This window comes from Callorhinchus milii, unplaced genomic scaffold (genome assembly GCF_018977255.1).
Source record: "Callorhinchus milii isolate IMCB2004 unplaced genomic scaffold, IMCB_Cmil_1.0 Scaffold179, whole genome shotgun sequence".
Lineage (NCBI taxonomy): Eukaryota > Metazoa > Chordata > Chondrichthyes > Chimaeriformes > Callorhinchidae > Callorhinchus > Callorhinchus milii.
Window position 1 is genome coordinate 79,541 of NW_024704920.1, and position 16,260 is coordinate 95,800.

The window sequence follows — 16,260 nt, forward strand, 5'->3', positions numbered from 1 at the left end:
ATGGAATTCAAGATCCTCATCCTCACCTACAAGGCCACTCACGGCCTCGCTCCCTCCTACCTCTCCGACCTACTATCCCCCTACGGACATGCCCGTACCCTCTGTTCCTCTGGCTCCGGTCTGCTCCACATCACCCGCCCCAACCGCCCTACCATCGGTGGCCTTCAGCCTCTCAGCCCCGAGGCTCTGGAACTCCATCCCCCACTGCCTTCGCCGCTTCCTCCCTTTCCTCCCTCAAGGCCGGTCTCAAGACCTTTCCCTTTGACCTTGAGCCTTGAGCTCGACTCTCTACCCCCTCCTCGCTCCCTCCCTTCCCTCCACTCACCCTGACCATTTCCCCCCAATGCTTGGGTCCCGATCCAACTGTCCAGCGCCTTGGGACGTCCTCCTGACGTGAAAGGCGCTCTATAAATGGAAACTTGTTGTTGTTGTTGCTCTCACACACACAGTGACTGCTCTCACATACACTCACACATACTGACTGCTCTCTCATACGCACACACTGAATGCTCTCACACACACACTGACTGCTCCAAACACACACACACTGACTGCTCCCCCACACATGTACACACACACACATACTGATTGCTCTCTCGCACACACACACACTGAATGCTCTCCCACACACAAACACACCTACTGACTGCTTTCACACACAAAAACACACACTGACTGCTCTTCTCCCCCCCCCACACACACACACGGACTGCTCTCCCCCCACACACACATACACACACTGACTGCTCTCACACACACTGACTGCTCTCACACACACACACTGACTGCTCTCTCTCACACACACACACACACACACATACTGACGCTCACACACATACATACTGACTGCTCTCTCTCACATACAGTGACTGCTCTCTAACACATGCACACACTGACTGCTCTCTCTCTCACAGATACTGACTGCTCTCTCACACACACACTGACTGCTCTCATTCTCTCTCACGCACAATAACTGCTCTCTCACACACAAACACCGAATGCTCTCCCACACACAAACACACATACTGACTGCTCTCACCCACACACACACACATATACGCACACTGACTGCTCTCCCCCCCACACAAACATATACACACACACTTGACTGTTCTCCCACCCACCCCCCTCCAAACACACTGACTGCTCTCTCATACACACACACTGACTGCTTTCACACACACACACTCACACACTGACTGTTCTCACACAGACACACATACTGATTTCTCTCACACACACACTGACTGCTCTCACACACACACACTGACTGCTCTCACACACACACACACACTGACTGCTCTCACACACACAAACTGACTGCTCTCTCTCACACACACACTGACTGCTCTCACACACACACAAACATACTGACTGCTCACACACGCACACTGTCTGCTCTCTCACACACGCACACTCACTGACTGCTCTATCTCACACACACACACTGACTGCTCTCCACCCCCCACACCACCACACACACTGACTGCTCACACACACACACACTCACTGCTCTCATTCTCTCTCACGCACAATAACTGTTCTCTGACACACGCACACATTTTGACAGCTCACTCCCTCTCCCGCAAACCCACTGACTGTTCCCTCTCCTTCTCATTCACACACACGGTCTGCAAACTCACACACACGAACACTCGGACTGATCTCTCTCTCAGGAACTCACACACAAACACTGACGGCTGAGGCACAGAGAGAGAGAGACGGAGACTAAGTGAGAAAACGAAAGAGAGAGCCTGAAATAGGGAGACGGAAATATATAAACTGAGAGGGACTGACAGAGAGAGAGAGAGAGAGAGAAAAACTGTGAGAGAAAATGCATCAGTTGTGGTCGCTTACAGCAGTTTAGCAGTGACTGAGGGTCGGGGCTCTCCAGCCGCCCGCACGGCCGTAGGCGGTGTGTGTTAATAGCGGTCCCCAGAGCAGAGATGGGAGAGGAATCAGGATCAACATCTTTAATAATCAGTCACTACAGTGCACAGAATATATTCCATATTACACAGACTGTGTGGACAGTCACTGCCTCAGTCAGTTTCAAACTTCCACTGACAGCTCAGCTCTGATTCCCCGCAGTGACTTCAGTTGATTCTTTCCGTCTGAACTGAACCCATTCCCCCAAAGCCTGAAACACATTAAACAGGTAATAAACCCATGGGATAATGGTACAAACTGTAAACTGTTCGTGTCGCAGTTTAATACATACATAAATCCCCTCAAACGGTTCCCATTCTGATACACAGCCCTTTCTCTGTGTGTTTCTCACATTAAACACTGACAAAAACACTCACCTGATCTCCTCCAGACTGGTGCAGGTCTGTATGAGGCGGCGGAGAGCGGGGACAGAGCCGTCTGTGAACGAGTTACACTCCAGGTCCAGGATCCTCAGTGAGCGGTTTGTACTGAGAGCGGAGACCAGATCATCAGTGCAGCCATCGGTCAGTCTGTTACTGTCCAACCTGGAGATCAGAGACACAGAGACATGACAGGGATCAGAGTAAACACAGTGGGTATAACCCACTGTCACTCACAGTTTGTTTGATGCCGGACAGGTTGCAGGAGTTCATACACACAAACACACACACACACCAACACACACAAACACAGACAAAAACATCGCCGCAGATACACACTTCCTCTCACACACACAAATACACACAAACACATGACCCACAGAAAAATACACACAAACATACACAAACAGAGTCACATAAACAGAGAGACGCGCACACAGACACACACATACACACATAAATGCACACACTCACACATGTAGACAAACACACAAACACTCTCACACAAACGCGCTCACACAGAAACATACACAATCACACCCAAAAACTCACCCACGCAAACACATACGTACGCAACCACACACATAGAAACTCACACAAGTAAACACAAACACACACACAAACAAACAATCATTCACACAAACGCACACACATATGCACACAAACACAACCACACGCAAACACACACACAGAAAAAAACACATGCAGGCACAAACAGGCATACACACACAAACATACATGAACATTCACACACACATACAAATACACACACAGAAACACACAAACAAACAAACATACACGAAACCAGATTGACGAATACGCACACACAAACACGCACAAAAATACAAACGCACATAAAGATACACTCAAAAACACACAAACACAAACAGAAGCACATCACATACAAACAAACACACACATATAAATAGACATACATAGATACACACAAACACACACAAATATACACACACACAAACTCACACGCACACACAGAAACACACAAACACACACAAACACTCACAAAAACACTCACAAACCCATACACACAAAATCGAACATACGCCAACACACACACTCAAACAAACACACACACGCAAACATAAGCACAATGACTCGCACAAGCACACATACAAACATAAACAAAATGGCAATAAACAGACACACATACATGCACATACACACATAAACAAACACATGACCCACAGACAAATACACTCAGTTACACACACAAACGGATGAACCACAGACAAGTAAACACACACACACAGAAACACACGCAAACACACTCATGGAAGCACGCACATCCACACACAAACAAACACATGTCGCACAGACAAATACACACACAGGTACAGACACACAGACACATATACACAGAGAAACACACAGAAACAAACACACACACTCACAGAAACACAAACAAACGGACACACAAACACACACGTAAACAAACACACAAACACGCAGAAAAAAGCACACAATTACATACACACACATACACAGCCATACACAAATATACATATCCATACACGTTAAAACACACGCACAAATACACACAGAAACACACAAACAAAGACACACAAAACAAACTCACAAATACGCACACACAAAACACACACACAGTTACACACATACACACAGAAATATACATAAAGACAAACAGACACACACTCAAAAACACCCAAACAAACAAAGAAACACAAAATCAAATACAAACACAGACATAAATACACATATATTGATTCACACAGACAAACATACACAAAACACCCACACACAAACACACGCAGAAAAACACACAAACATAAATACACATACATACAACCAAACACACAAACGTACAGGCACACAGACACAACCACGCACATACCCGCAGACACGCACACACTCACACACACACAAACACACACACGCAAATACCCAATAACATCAAAAAAATTGCATTTACAGAGCGCCTTTCACGTCGGCAGGACGTCCCAAAGCGCTGAACAGTCAGGTGTCGGGGCCTGAGCATGGGGGCGGGGTGGGGAGGGGTGGGGGAAGTGTGGCGAGGGGTGGGGGAGGGGTGGCGGAGGGTGGGGGAGGGGTGGCGAGGAGTGGGGGAGGGCTGGCGAGGGGTGGGGCAAGGGTGGCGAGGGGTGGGGGAGGGGTGGCGAGGGGTGGCGAGGGGTGGGGTAGGAGTGAGGAAAGGCAGAGAGGTGGGAGACCAAAGGAACGATCGAAGTGAAGGGTCTTGAGACCGACCTTGAAGGAGACAAGAGAGGAAGTGAGGGGAAGGGACCGTGGGATGGAGTTCCAGAGTGTGGGGCAGAGAGGCTGAAAGCCCGGACACCGATGGGAGGGCGGGTCGGGCGGGAGACATGGAGCAGCCCGGAGCCCACTGGACGGAGGGAGTGGGCAGGTTGGTAGGGAGTCAGCAGGTCAGAGAGGGGAGGAGGGGGCGAGGCCATGGATGGCCTTAAAGGTGAGGACAAGGACCTTGAACTCGATCCTCTGGGATACACACACAGAATCGCACACACTCACAGGAACACACACAAACACACACACAATCGCACACACTGACAGGAACATACAAAAACGTACACAACAACAAGATTACAGTTGTATATCGCCTTTCATGTCGGACGTCCCAAGGTTCTGACACACACACTCACAAGCACAAAGTCACACAAATAAACATACCAAACACACAAACACACACACACACAAACAATCGTTCACACAAGCAAACACAGTCGAACACAAATACACACAGAGACCCAAAAAACCCGCAGAAACACACACACATAGACAGAGACACACACATAAACAGATCCAGACACAGAATATATATAGATATACTCAAAAACACACGCACAAACACAAACACAGAAACAAAGACAAACACATACAAACAATCGCTCACATAGATAAACACACACCTACGAAAGCACTCACAAAAGCACACAGACCCACATACACAGGTAGACGCACACATACACACAGACACGCAAACAGACACACAGACATACACACAGAAAAGCATGTGCATTGACACACACACATACATACACAAAAACTCACACAAGCACGCACACAAAAATGAACAAAATCACACAGAAACACACACACGTAAATACACACACACGAACACACAAGCATATGTTCCACAGAAAAAAATGCACCTGCACCGAGACAGAAACACACAGACAAACAAACAGAAACGCACACAGAAACGTATATACACATAGAAACACACACACACGAAGACACCTACATACACATGCGCACAAACACACACACAAATACAACAGAAAATTACACGCACAAACAACCACACCAATCGCAGACACACAAACTTACCCACACATACGCATACAAACAAACACACCAATACACAAACGCATACAATCGCACACACACAGAAACAAACACACACTCACACAAACACACATACGCAGAAAAAAGCACGCAAGCAAAAATTCACACACATACACAAACATGCATAAACATACACACAAACATGCATAAACATACACACAAACAATCGCACAAAGATAGACTCAGAAGCATACAAATACACACAAAAACAAACTCACAAACTCGCACACACATGAACACTCAAACAAACATAACACACACAATCATACACATGGAAACATACGTAAAGACACACTCAAAAGCACACAAACACAAACAGAAGCACAAAATCAAATAAAAACACACACATAAATACACGTACACAGACACACACAAACAAACACGCAAACACAAGCAACAAAATGACAATTACAGAGCGCCTTTCACCTCCTGAGGACTTCCCAGAGGGCTGAACAGTCGGGGCTCGGATCGCGAGCGTGGGGGAGAGGTGGGGAAGGGGTGAGTAGTGGGATCGGTGGGGGAGGGGGGAGGCAAGGCAGAGAAGTGGGAGTGAGATCAAAGGCCCAGTAGAAGAGAAGGGTCTTCAGACCGGCCTTGAAGGAGCCAATGGAGGAATCGAGGGGAAGGATCCATGGGATGGAGTTCCAGAGTATGTGGGCAGAGAAGCTGAATGCCCGGCCACCGGTGGGAGTGCAGGTCGGGCGGGAGACAAGGAGCAGCCCGGAGCCCACTGGACGGAGGGAGCGGGCAGGTTGGTAGGGAGTCAGCAGGTCAGAGAGGGGAGGAGGGGCTGAGGCCATGGATGGCCTTAAAGGTGAGGAAGAGGATCATGAACTCGATCTTCTGGACGATGGACAGACCTTGCGAGCGTGGGAGTGATGGGGTCGGACGAGGTTGGGAATGATGGTGTCGGGCGAGGGTGGGAGTGATGGGGTCGGGCGAGGTTGGGAATGATGGTGTCGGGCGAGGGTGGGAGTGATGGGGTCGGGCGAGGTTGGGAATGATGGTGTCGGGCGAGGGTGGGAGTGATGGGGTCGGCCGAGGGTGGGAAAATAGGGTCGGGCGAGGTGGAAGTGATGGGGTCGGGCGACAGTGGTAGTGATGGGGTCAGGCGAGTGTGGGTGTGATGGTGTCGGGCGAGGGTGTGAGTGATGGGGTCGGGGATCGTGGTGTGTGAGACTGCACGAGCTGCAGAATTTGGATGATCTGCAGCTGTGAAGGGAAGAGTTGGGAACACACACAGAATCGCTCACACTCACAGGAACATTCACAAACACACACAACAACAACAACAATAATTGTATAGCGCCTCTCACGCCGGGATGGCGTCCCACGGCGCTGACACATATACACAAACACTCACAAATGCACACACAAACACAATCAGAAACATATACACAAAAGATACACACAAACAAACACACGTACACACACAGAAACACAGAAACAAAAACACACAGAATGGCACATATACAAGAAAAACACAAAAGCTCACTCAAAAATATACAAACAAACACAGTCGCAAAAACACTCAGACACACATACACAGAAACACGCACATATACAGAGATACGCAAACAGACACACACAAGACACACACACAGACTAAACCACATGCCCTGAAACACACACACACAGACATACACGCAGTGTTGTCATGGGATAATGTTCAAGTTTGGTTTAGTGATATAAAATAGAAGTGCAAAGGCGGCAAAGCTCAGTGACTGAACGCAGAACCCAAAACAATGGCAAAACAATGGAGTCCTGTGGCTCAGTGGTTAGAGCACTCGCTTTGCAAGCGAGAGACCTGAGTTCAATTCCAGGCAGAGGGCGAAACCTTGGGCAAGTTTCCTTACTCCACACAGAGCCTAATAATAATCCCTCCAAAACCAAAAACAATAATAAATTGGTCATTTTCAATCCATGACTGTTTGTGGGACATTGCTGTGTGCAATTGGCTGCCGCGTTTCGCCCACAAATATACAGTCAATTCACTTTACAGTATATTCTGTGAAGCGCTTTGGGACGTCCTCCCGACGTGAAAAGCGCTATATCAAATGTAAGGATTATTATTATTATTATATATAATATAAGGTCAGGGCGTACGAGGACTCAGAAAGTCTGTTCACACTTACACACTGGACAAAGCGACTGATCAGGAGACAATAAAATGGGGTTAAAGGGAGATTTGAAGCATGTTATGGATATAGACATATAAGGAGTTATTTTTCTTTAAAAAGACAGCTTCGTCTGGAGTTATTAAGTTATCTTTAAACGAAGGTTTGTTAGATATCTCTCGGGAACGGTAGCGGAGCAATGCGAAACACGACCAGGGCTGAGACAGAAATCTGGTCAGTACTGTTTTGTGTCTTGTGTGTTATTTTAATGTATCATTTATTTGTGTATTATCTGCTGTTTTGACCTGAATATAGTGACTGAACTCAACCAATTGGTAAATTGGAATCGGATCATTCTGAAGTTGTTTTAGATACCTGGATATGCTTCTAACATCAGTCACACACACAGACACACACTAACACATTTATACATATTGAGTGTTTGATGTAAGAAATGGATTGTGGTCTAACACTGTCACAACGAATCCTGTCACAATATTCAGCCGCACTGATCAGACAGTCACAATAAACACATTGAGATATTGGAGTCATTCAGACTCTGGAGACACAGTGCGTTACTTACCACAGTCTCTGTATTTTACACTCCGGGTTCCTCAGAGCCTCACACAGTCGCTTCACTCCACAATCTCCCAGATTATTATTATTCATGTTCAGCTCTGTCAGTGAGTGGTTTGTGCTGAGAGCGGAGGTCAGATCCTCGGTACAATCCGCTGTCAGATTGTTACTGTCCAACCTGGAGATCAGAGACACAGAGACATAACAGGGATCAGAGTAAACACAGTGTGTGGACCCACTGTCACTCACAGTTTGTTTGATGCCGGACAGGTTGTAGGAGTGCGACACACACACACACACCAGGATGCACATCAACACAGGCACGTAAGATATACTCTTATTCACACACACATATAAACACATGATCCACATACAGATACACACAAAGAGACACAAACACCCAAGCACACACAGACGCGTACACATAGACACACGCACAGATTGAGATACACACATACATATAGAAACAAACATACACACTCATGCACATAAATAAACGCACACACACAAACGCACCCACGCAAACACATACGTACGTAAATACACACAGAAACACACAAACAACCACAAAGACACACAAATGCACACAATCCCCCACACTCAGAGAAACACACAAAAACAAACACAAAACGCACACACAAACACATGCAAAGGCACTTACGTAGACACACATAAACACAGAAATAAACACAAATATACATACACAAACATACTCAGAAACACACACAAATACACACACAGAAACACACAAACAAACAAGCACACACAAAAACAAACTCACAAACACGCACGCACATGTACACACAAACAAACACAACACACAAACATACAAACACACATAAAAATTGAAATAAATACAAAGAGACACACAAAACAGAACCACATATACACCCAGAAACGCAAACAGAAAGACACATACATACACCTGCATACAAACACACACACAAATACAAACACACAATTATACGCACAAACACACACCCACACCAATCACAGACACAGAAACTTACCCACACATACAAACAAACACACCAATACACAAACGCACACGGAGAATAAAGCACACAAGCACAAATTCACACACATACATCAACATGCATAAACATACACACAAACAATCGCACAAGTATATACACACAAGTACACACAAAAACAAACTCACAAACACGCACACACATGCACACTCAAACAAACGTAACACACACAATCACACACACATGGAAACACACGTAAAGACACAATCAAAAGCACACAAACACAAACAGAAGCACAAAATCAAATAAAAACAAACACATACCAATACACGTACAAACATACACACAATGAAACACACAAATGCACACACAAAGAAAAACATACAATCACACACAAATGCACACGTGAGCACTCACGCAAACGAACGCTAAAATACATAGATAAATACACATACAAACTCTCAAACACACAGACACACCCAAAAACACACATACACACTTACACGCACACAAATACAAATACGCAACAACATCAACAAAATGACAACTACAGAGCGCCTTTCACGTCCTGAGGACATCCCAGAGCGCTGAACAGTCGGGGGTCGAGGCCCGAGCATGGGGGAGAGGTGGGGAAGAGGTGATTGGTGGGATCGGTGGGGGAGGGGTGGGGGAAGGCAGAGAAGTGGGAGGGAGATCAAAGGCACGGTAGAAGAGAAGGGTCTTAAGACCGGCCTTGAAGGAGGCCAGGGAGGAAGTGAATGGAAGTGACCATGGGAAGGAGTTCGAGATTGTGGGGGCAGAGAGGCTGAAATCCCGGCCGCCGATGGGAGGGCGGGAGATATGGAGCAGCCCAGAACCCGCTGGACGGAGGGGGCGGGCAGGTTGGTAGGGAGTCAGCAGGTCAGAGAGGGGAGGAGGGGCGAGGCCATGGATGGCCTTAAAAGTGAGGACGAGGATCTTGAACTCGATCTTCTGGACGATGGAGAGACTTGGGCGAGTGTGGGAGTGATGGGGTCAGGCGAGGGTGGGAGTGATGGGGTCGAGCGAGGGTAGGCGTGATGGGGACGGGTGAGGGTGGGAGTGATGGGGTCGGGGAGCCTGGTGTGTGTGAGCACAGGAGCTACAGAGTTTGGATGATCTGCAATTTGTGAAGGGAAAGGTTGGGAACACAAACACACACACAATCGCACACACTCACAGGAACATACAAACACACACAACAACAACAACAATATTTGTACAGCGCCTTTCACGTCGGTAGGGCGCCCCATGTTCTGACACACACAAACACTCACAAATGCACACACAAACACAAAGACAAACATATACACAAACAAACAGACGCGCACAAATACACAAACAGAAACACAGAAACACGCACAAAGACACACACACACACACACAGATACACAACCAGGCACACACAAGACACACAGGTACAATCACATGAACTGGTGCACACACACACACACACACAGAGACATACACACAGTGTTGTCATAGGTTAATGTTAAAGTGTGGTTTAAGAATATAAAATAGAAGTGCAAAGGCGGCAAAGCTCAGTAACTGAAGCAGAACCCAAAACAATGGCAACATAAGGTCAGTACGTACAAGGACACAGAAAGTCTGTTCACACTTACACACTGGACGGAGGGACTGATCAGGAGAGAATGAAATGTGGTTAAATTGGGAATTGAAACACATTATGGATATAACCAAATAAGGAGTTGTTTTTTCTTTAAAAAAGACAGCTTTGTCTGGAGTTATTAAGTTATCTTTAAACGAAGGTTTGTTATCACTCGGGAGCGGAGCAGTACAAGACACGACCAGTGCTGTAACAGGAATCCGCTCGGTACCGCTTTGTGTCTTGTGTATTGTTTTATTGTTTCATTTATTTGTCTATTACCTGCTGTTTTGACCTGAATATAGTGACTGAACTCAACCAATTGGTAAACTGGAATAGGATCATTGTAAAGTCGCTGTAAATAGTTGCAAATGTTTCTGACAACAGACACACACACACGCACACACACATTCAACCACAAACATAGATACACACAGACACACACGCAGACACACACACACACAGTCACAGACTCACAGACAGAGAGACACACACACAGACAAACACAGATACACAGACACATTAACACACGTTGAGAGTTTTATGTAAACGATGGTTTGTGGCCTCACACTGTCACACCGATTCCTGTCACAATATTCAGCCGCACTGATCAGACAGTCACAATAAACACATTGAGATATTGGAGTCATTCAGACTCTGGAGACACAGTGCGTTACTTACCACAGTCTCTGTATTGTACACTCCGAGTTCCTCAGAGACTCACACAGTCGCTTCACTCCACAATCTCCCAGATTATTGCTCTCCAGCCTGGACACAGAGACACAAACACAGGGAATATAGTGTAACAACACAATACACATTGACATGTATATACAGGAGCCTTTCACGTGGGGAGTAAGTCCCAAGGCGCTGAGACCAGGGTCAGACACACCCAAACATGTGCACACACACACATCACAATCTCTCTCTTTCTCTCTCTCTATCTCTGATTCTCTCCATGTCTCCCCCACAAAACTGTCACTATGTTTAATAATATATTCTCTTTCACCGTCTCTCTCTCTCTCTCTCTCTCAGTCTCCTTCTATGTCTTTCACTATCTCACTCTCTCAGTCTCCTTCTATGTCTCTCTCTCTCTCTAAGTTTCTTTCTCTGCCTCTCCCACAAAACACAGTCCCTACGCGTGATAACATATTCTCCCTCATCGTCTCTCTCTTTCTCTCAGTCTCTTACTCGCTCTCTCTCACAATCATTCTTCTTTCGCTGAGTCTCTCTCTCTCTCTCTCACTGTCTCAGTCTCTATCTCTCTGGCTCTCTGAGGCTGTCTCTCAGTCTCTTTCTCACTCTGTATCTCTGAGTCTCTTTCTCTCTCTGTCTCTCTCTTTCTCTCAGTCTCTCTCTCACTTTGTGTTTCTCAGGCACTTTCACTCTCACTCTCTTTCTCGGTAACTTTCTCTATCGCTCACAAATATACAGTCAATTCACTTTACAGTCGATTCTGTGAAGCGCTTTGAGCCGTCTAGAAGGCGTGACAAGCACTATATCAAATGCAAGGATCATTATTAGTTGTAGTAGTAGAAGTGGTATTATCTCTCCGGCAGTTTATCCCAAACTCTCTCTCGCTCTCTCAGTCAATCTGTATCTGTTTCTCCCACCTAACACTACAATATATTCTCTCTCAGTATCTCTCTCGCTCTCTCTCAATCTTTCTGAATCTCCTTCTCTGTCTCTCTTTCGGTCTCTGTCCCTCAATCTCTCTCTCTCTCTGTCTCTCTCTCTCACACTCTCTCAATCATTTTCTCAGTCTCTGTCTCTCTCTGTGTCTGTCAATGTCTATTTCTGTCTCTCTCTCTCTCTCAATCTCTCTCTCTCAGTCAGTCAATCTCTTTGTGTCTCTATGTCTCGTCAACAAAACATACAGTCACTACACATTATAATATATTCTCTCTCCATTTCTGTCTCACTCAGTCTTTCAGTCTCTTTCTCTTCCTCATATCTCTCTCAGTCGCTTTCTCTCTAAATCTCTTTCTCTCCATTATTCTCGCCGTTAAGTCTCTCTCTCTCTCAGCCTCTCTCTCTTTCTCAATCTCTCAATCCCAGTATCTCTCTCCCTCCATCTACATGTCTCAGTATTTCTTCCTCTCAGTCTCTCAGACTATCTTTCTTTATTGGTGTCTCTCAGTATCTCTTTCTGTCGCGCTCTCACATTCTCTCTCACTCTGTGTCTCTGAGTCACTTTCTCTCTCAGCCTCTCTCTCTGTTTGTTTCTCTCCTCTCTCGCATTCACTCTCTCTCTCATTTTCTCACTCAGCTTGTCTCACTCAGTCTCCCTTTCCCAGTCTCTCACTCTCCCAGCCTCTCACTCTCTCTCTCTCTCTCTCTCTCAATCTCTGTCTCATCACTCGCTCTCTCAGTCTCTCTCTCTCTGTCTTGTAGTCTCTCTCTCGCTCTCCCTGTCTCTCTCACTGCCTATCTGACTCTCTCCTCCTTTCGTTCTGCCTCTCTTTCTCTCTCTCTCTCTCTCTCGTTCTCTTTCTTTGTCAGTCTCTCTCACTGACTCTCTCTCCGTTTCTCTCTCTCTCTGTCTGTCTCTTTCTCTCTCGCAGTAACACTGTCTGTCACACAAAACACAATGCCAGTTAACTTTAAAATATCTCTCTCACATTCTCTCTCTACGTTTTTCTCTCTCTCATTTTCTCTCTGTATCGCTCGCTCTGTTCTTTCCCTCATTGAATCTCTCGCACTGTCTCTGTCTTTATCTCTGACTCTCATTGTCTCTCTCTCTCTCTCTCTGTATGTTTCTCTCTCAGTCTCTCTCTCAGTCTCTCTCTCTCTCTCACACACAGTCTGTCTAACATTCTCTCGCTCTGGCTCTTCCACAAGGCACAGTCACTATTCGATATATATTTTTGAATCAGTTTCTCTTTGTGTCTCTACCTGTCTCACTTTCTTCTCGGTCTCTGTCTCTTAGTCTCTCCCACAAAATATAAGGTCACTATATGTCATGTCCCTATTCTCTCTCACTCTGCCTGTCTTTCTCTGAGTCTCTCTCTGTCTCCTGCTTAGTTTCTTTCTCTCTCTCTCTCTGATTCTCTTTCTCTCCCTCTTTCTCTTTCTAAATCAGTCTCTCTCTCTGTCGCTCTCTCTCTTTCATTATCTATCAGTCTTCGTATTCGCCTCTCGCTCTATCTTTCGTTCCCTCAGTCTCTCTTCACGATCTTACTCTCTCCTTCTCTCTTTCTGTCACTTTCTCTTAGTCCCTCTGACAAAAAAAATGACTACATATTAAATTTCTTCTCCACTAGTCTCTCTCTCTATCAGTATCTCTCTCTCTCTCTCAGTCTATTTCTCAGTCTATCACTCTGCCTTTCTCTCACTCAGTCTCTCTTCTCTCTCAGTATCTCTTTCTGTCTCTGTATCACTCTGTCTTCTCTCTCTCAGTTCCCATCTATCTCTCATTGTCTCATGAAATATTGTTTTCAAGGGATTAATAACCCTCGAAAAGTGATCTGCAAATCGTCTATCAATCGGATTGTGACTGACTGTGAGGCAAACAGACACGAGTGGAGTAAGGAAACATCCGTAAGGTTTTGCTCTGCCCAGAATCACCCCCAGGCCCTCTCGCTAGCGAGGCGAGGGCTCTAACCACTGAGCTACAGGGCTCAGACGGCAGTGTGTGAGCAGACACAGGCTAACTCAGGGCTGAAGCTGTGTAGACTTTATTCTTGGTGAGGGTTTTGCACAGACGTTTTGACTGGAAAGATTCTGACAAAAAAAACCTCAAACCCAGTGGAGGGGTCGGAGCTGTGACTATCCGCATGTCACGAGAGATGGGGTTTCCAGCACATGGTTGCATTTTAACACATGTTGAGATTTTGATGTAAAAGATGATTTGTGGCCTCACACTGTCACACCGATTCCTGTCACAGCATTCAGCCGCACTGATCAGACAGTCACAATAAACGCATTGAGATATTGGAGTCATTCAGATCTGGAGACACATTGTGTTACTTACTCCACTTTCGGTATTTTAAACACCGGGTTCCTCAAAGCCTCACACAGTGGCTTCACTCCACAATCTCCCAGATCATCAATATTGAGGTACAGCTGCGTCAGTGAGTGGTTTGTGCTGAGAGCGGAGGTCAGATCCTCTGTACAATCAGCTGTCAGATTATTATCCTCCAACCTGGAGATCAGAGACACAGAGACATAACAGGGATCAGAGTAAACACAGTGTGTGTAACCCACTGTCACTCACAGTTTGTTTGATGCCGGACAGGTGGCAGCAGTGCACGCGCACACACACACACACGCACACCAGCACACACGCACACACAGACACACCTACACACACAGTCACAAAAACACACACGCATACTCACAACCATACAAACACGCACAAATACACACTCAAACATACAAATAGATGACAGAAACAAACACACGCAGACACATACATACCAAAAAGAACATAACACACACATACACACAAAAACACATAAATGCACACATACAACCAAACAAGCACCCACACACAAACACAAGCACACGTGCACAAGTACAGAAATACACAAATACAAGTACACAAACACACACATATACAAGCACGAACACAAACACAGATGCAGAAACACATCAACAGGAAAAGACAGTATTGCACACGCTCACAGGCACACACTGAAACAAACAGACATGAAACACACTTACACACAAGCAAACGCATGACACACACAGAAATACACACGTACGGACACACATAAACAAACCCACACAGAAAGACAAAGACAAGCAAACACACACAAAAAAATTACAAAAACACACACACAACAAAACACACAAGTACACACACAAAAAAACAGTGAAAACAAAAACAAATGAACACAAACGTGCACACCAACAAGCTTACACGCAAATGCGTGCTCACACAAATACCCACACAAACACACAGAAATGCGCACATACAAACACACATGCAAACGCACACAAACAAACGCAAACGCACAAAGGCACACAAATAAACAGACAAACATACACAAGCACCGAATGTCAAGCAAGGCGCAAAAAACACGCGCACAGAAAAACATACGTATACACATACACACACAAACAAATTCACATGCGCACAGAAATACGCACACAAACACATACATATGCAAACACACACAAGCACACACACATACACAAATACACCATCATACACACAAAACAAACACAAACACACACACAGAAACACAAAACAAGCACACAAACCGACACACAAACATGCGCACACAAGCCCACACACAAACAAACACAAGCACACATTCACACAAACACACGCATAAAAACAACAAACACAC

General features: G+C 45.8%; 1 protein-coding gene across 3 annotated transcripts; it reads right to left on the reverse strand.

The window, feature by feature from the left end:
• Positions 1-2,045: 2,045 nt before the first annotated feature.
• LOC121851882 (ribonuclease inhibitor-like) lies at positions 2,046-15,138 on the reverse strand. 3 transcript variants are annotated; one of them, XR_006086003.1, is made up of 4 exons: positions 14,937-15,138; positions 11,645-11,731; positions 2,307-2,474; positions 2,046-2,140 (listed from the first exon to the last, which is right to left on the reverse strand). XR_006086003.1 is itself a non-coding variant. In XM_042345961.1 (3 exons), exons 1-3 carry the CDS (start codon positions 8,456-8,458, stop codon positions 2,053-2,055), a joined length of 342 nt encoding a protein of 113 aa, XP_042201895.1. In that variant the 5' UTR covers positions 8,459-8,491; the 3' UTR covers positions 2,046-2,052. The 3 variants fall into 3 exon arrangements, 1 of the variants encoding a protein (XP_042201895.1); XM_042345961.1 differs by lacking the exons at positions 11,645-11,731; positions 14,937-15,138 and adding an exon at positions 8,373-8,491; XR_006086004.1 differs by lacking the exons at positions 2,046-2,140; positions 2,307-2,474 and adding an exon at positions 8,513-8,543.
• Positions 15,139-16,260: the final 1,122 nt, after the last annotated feature.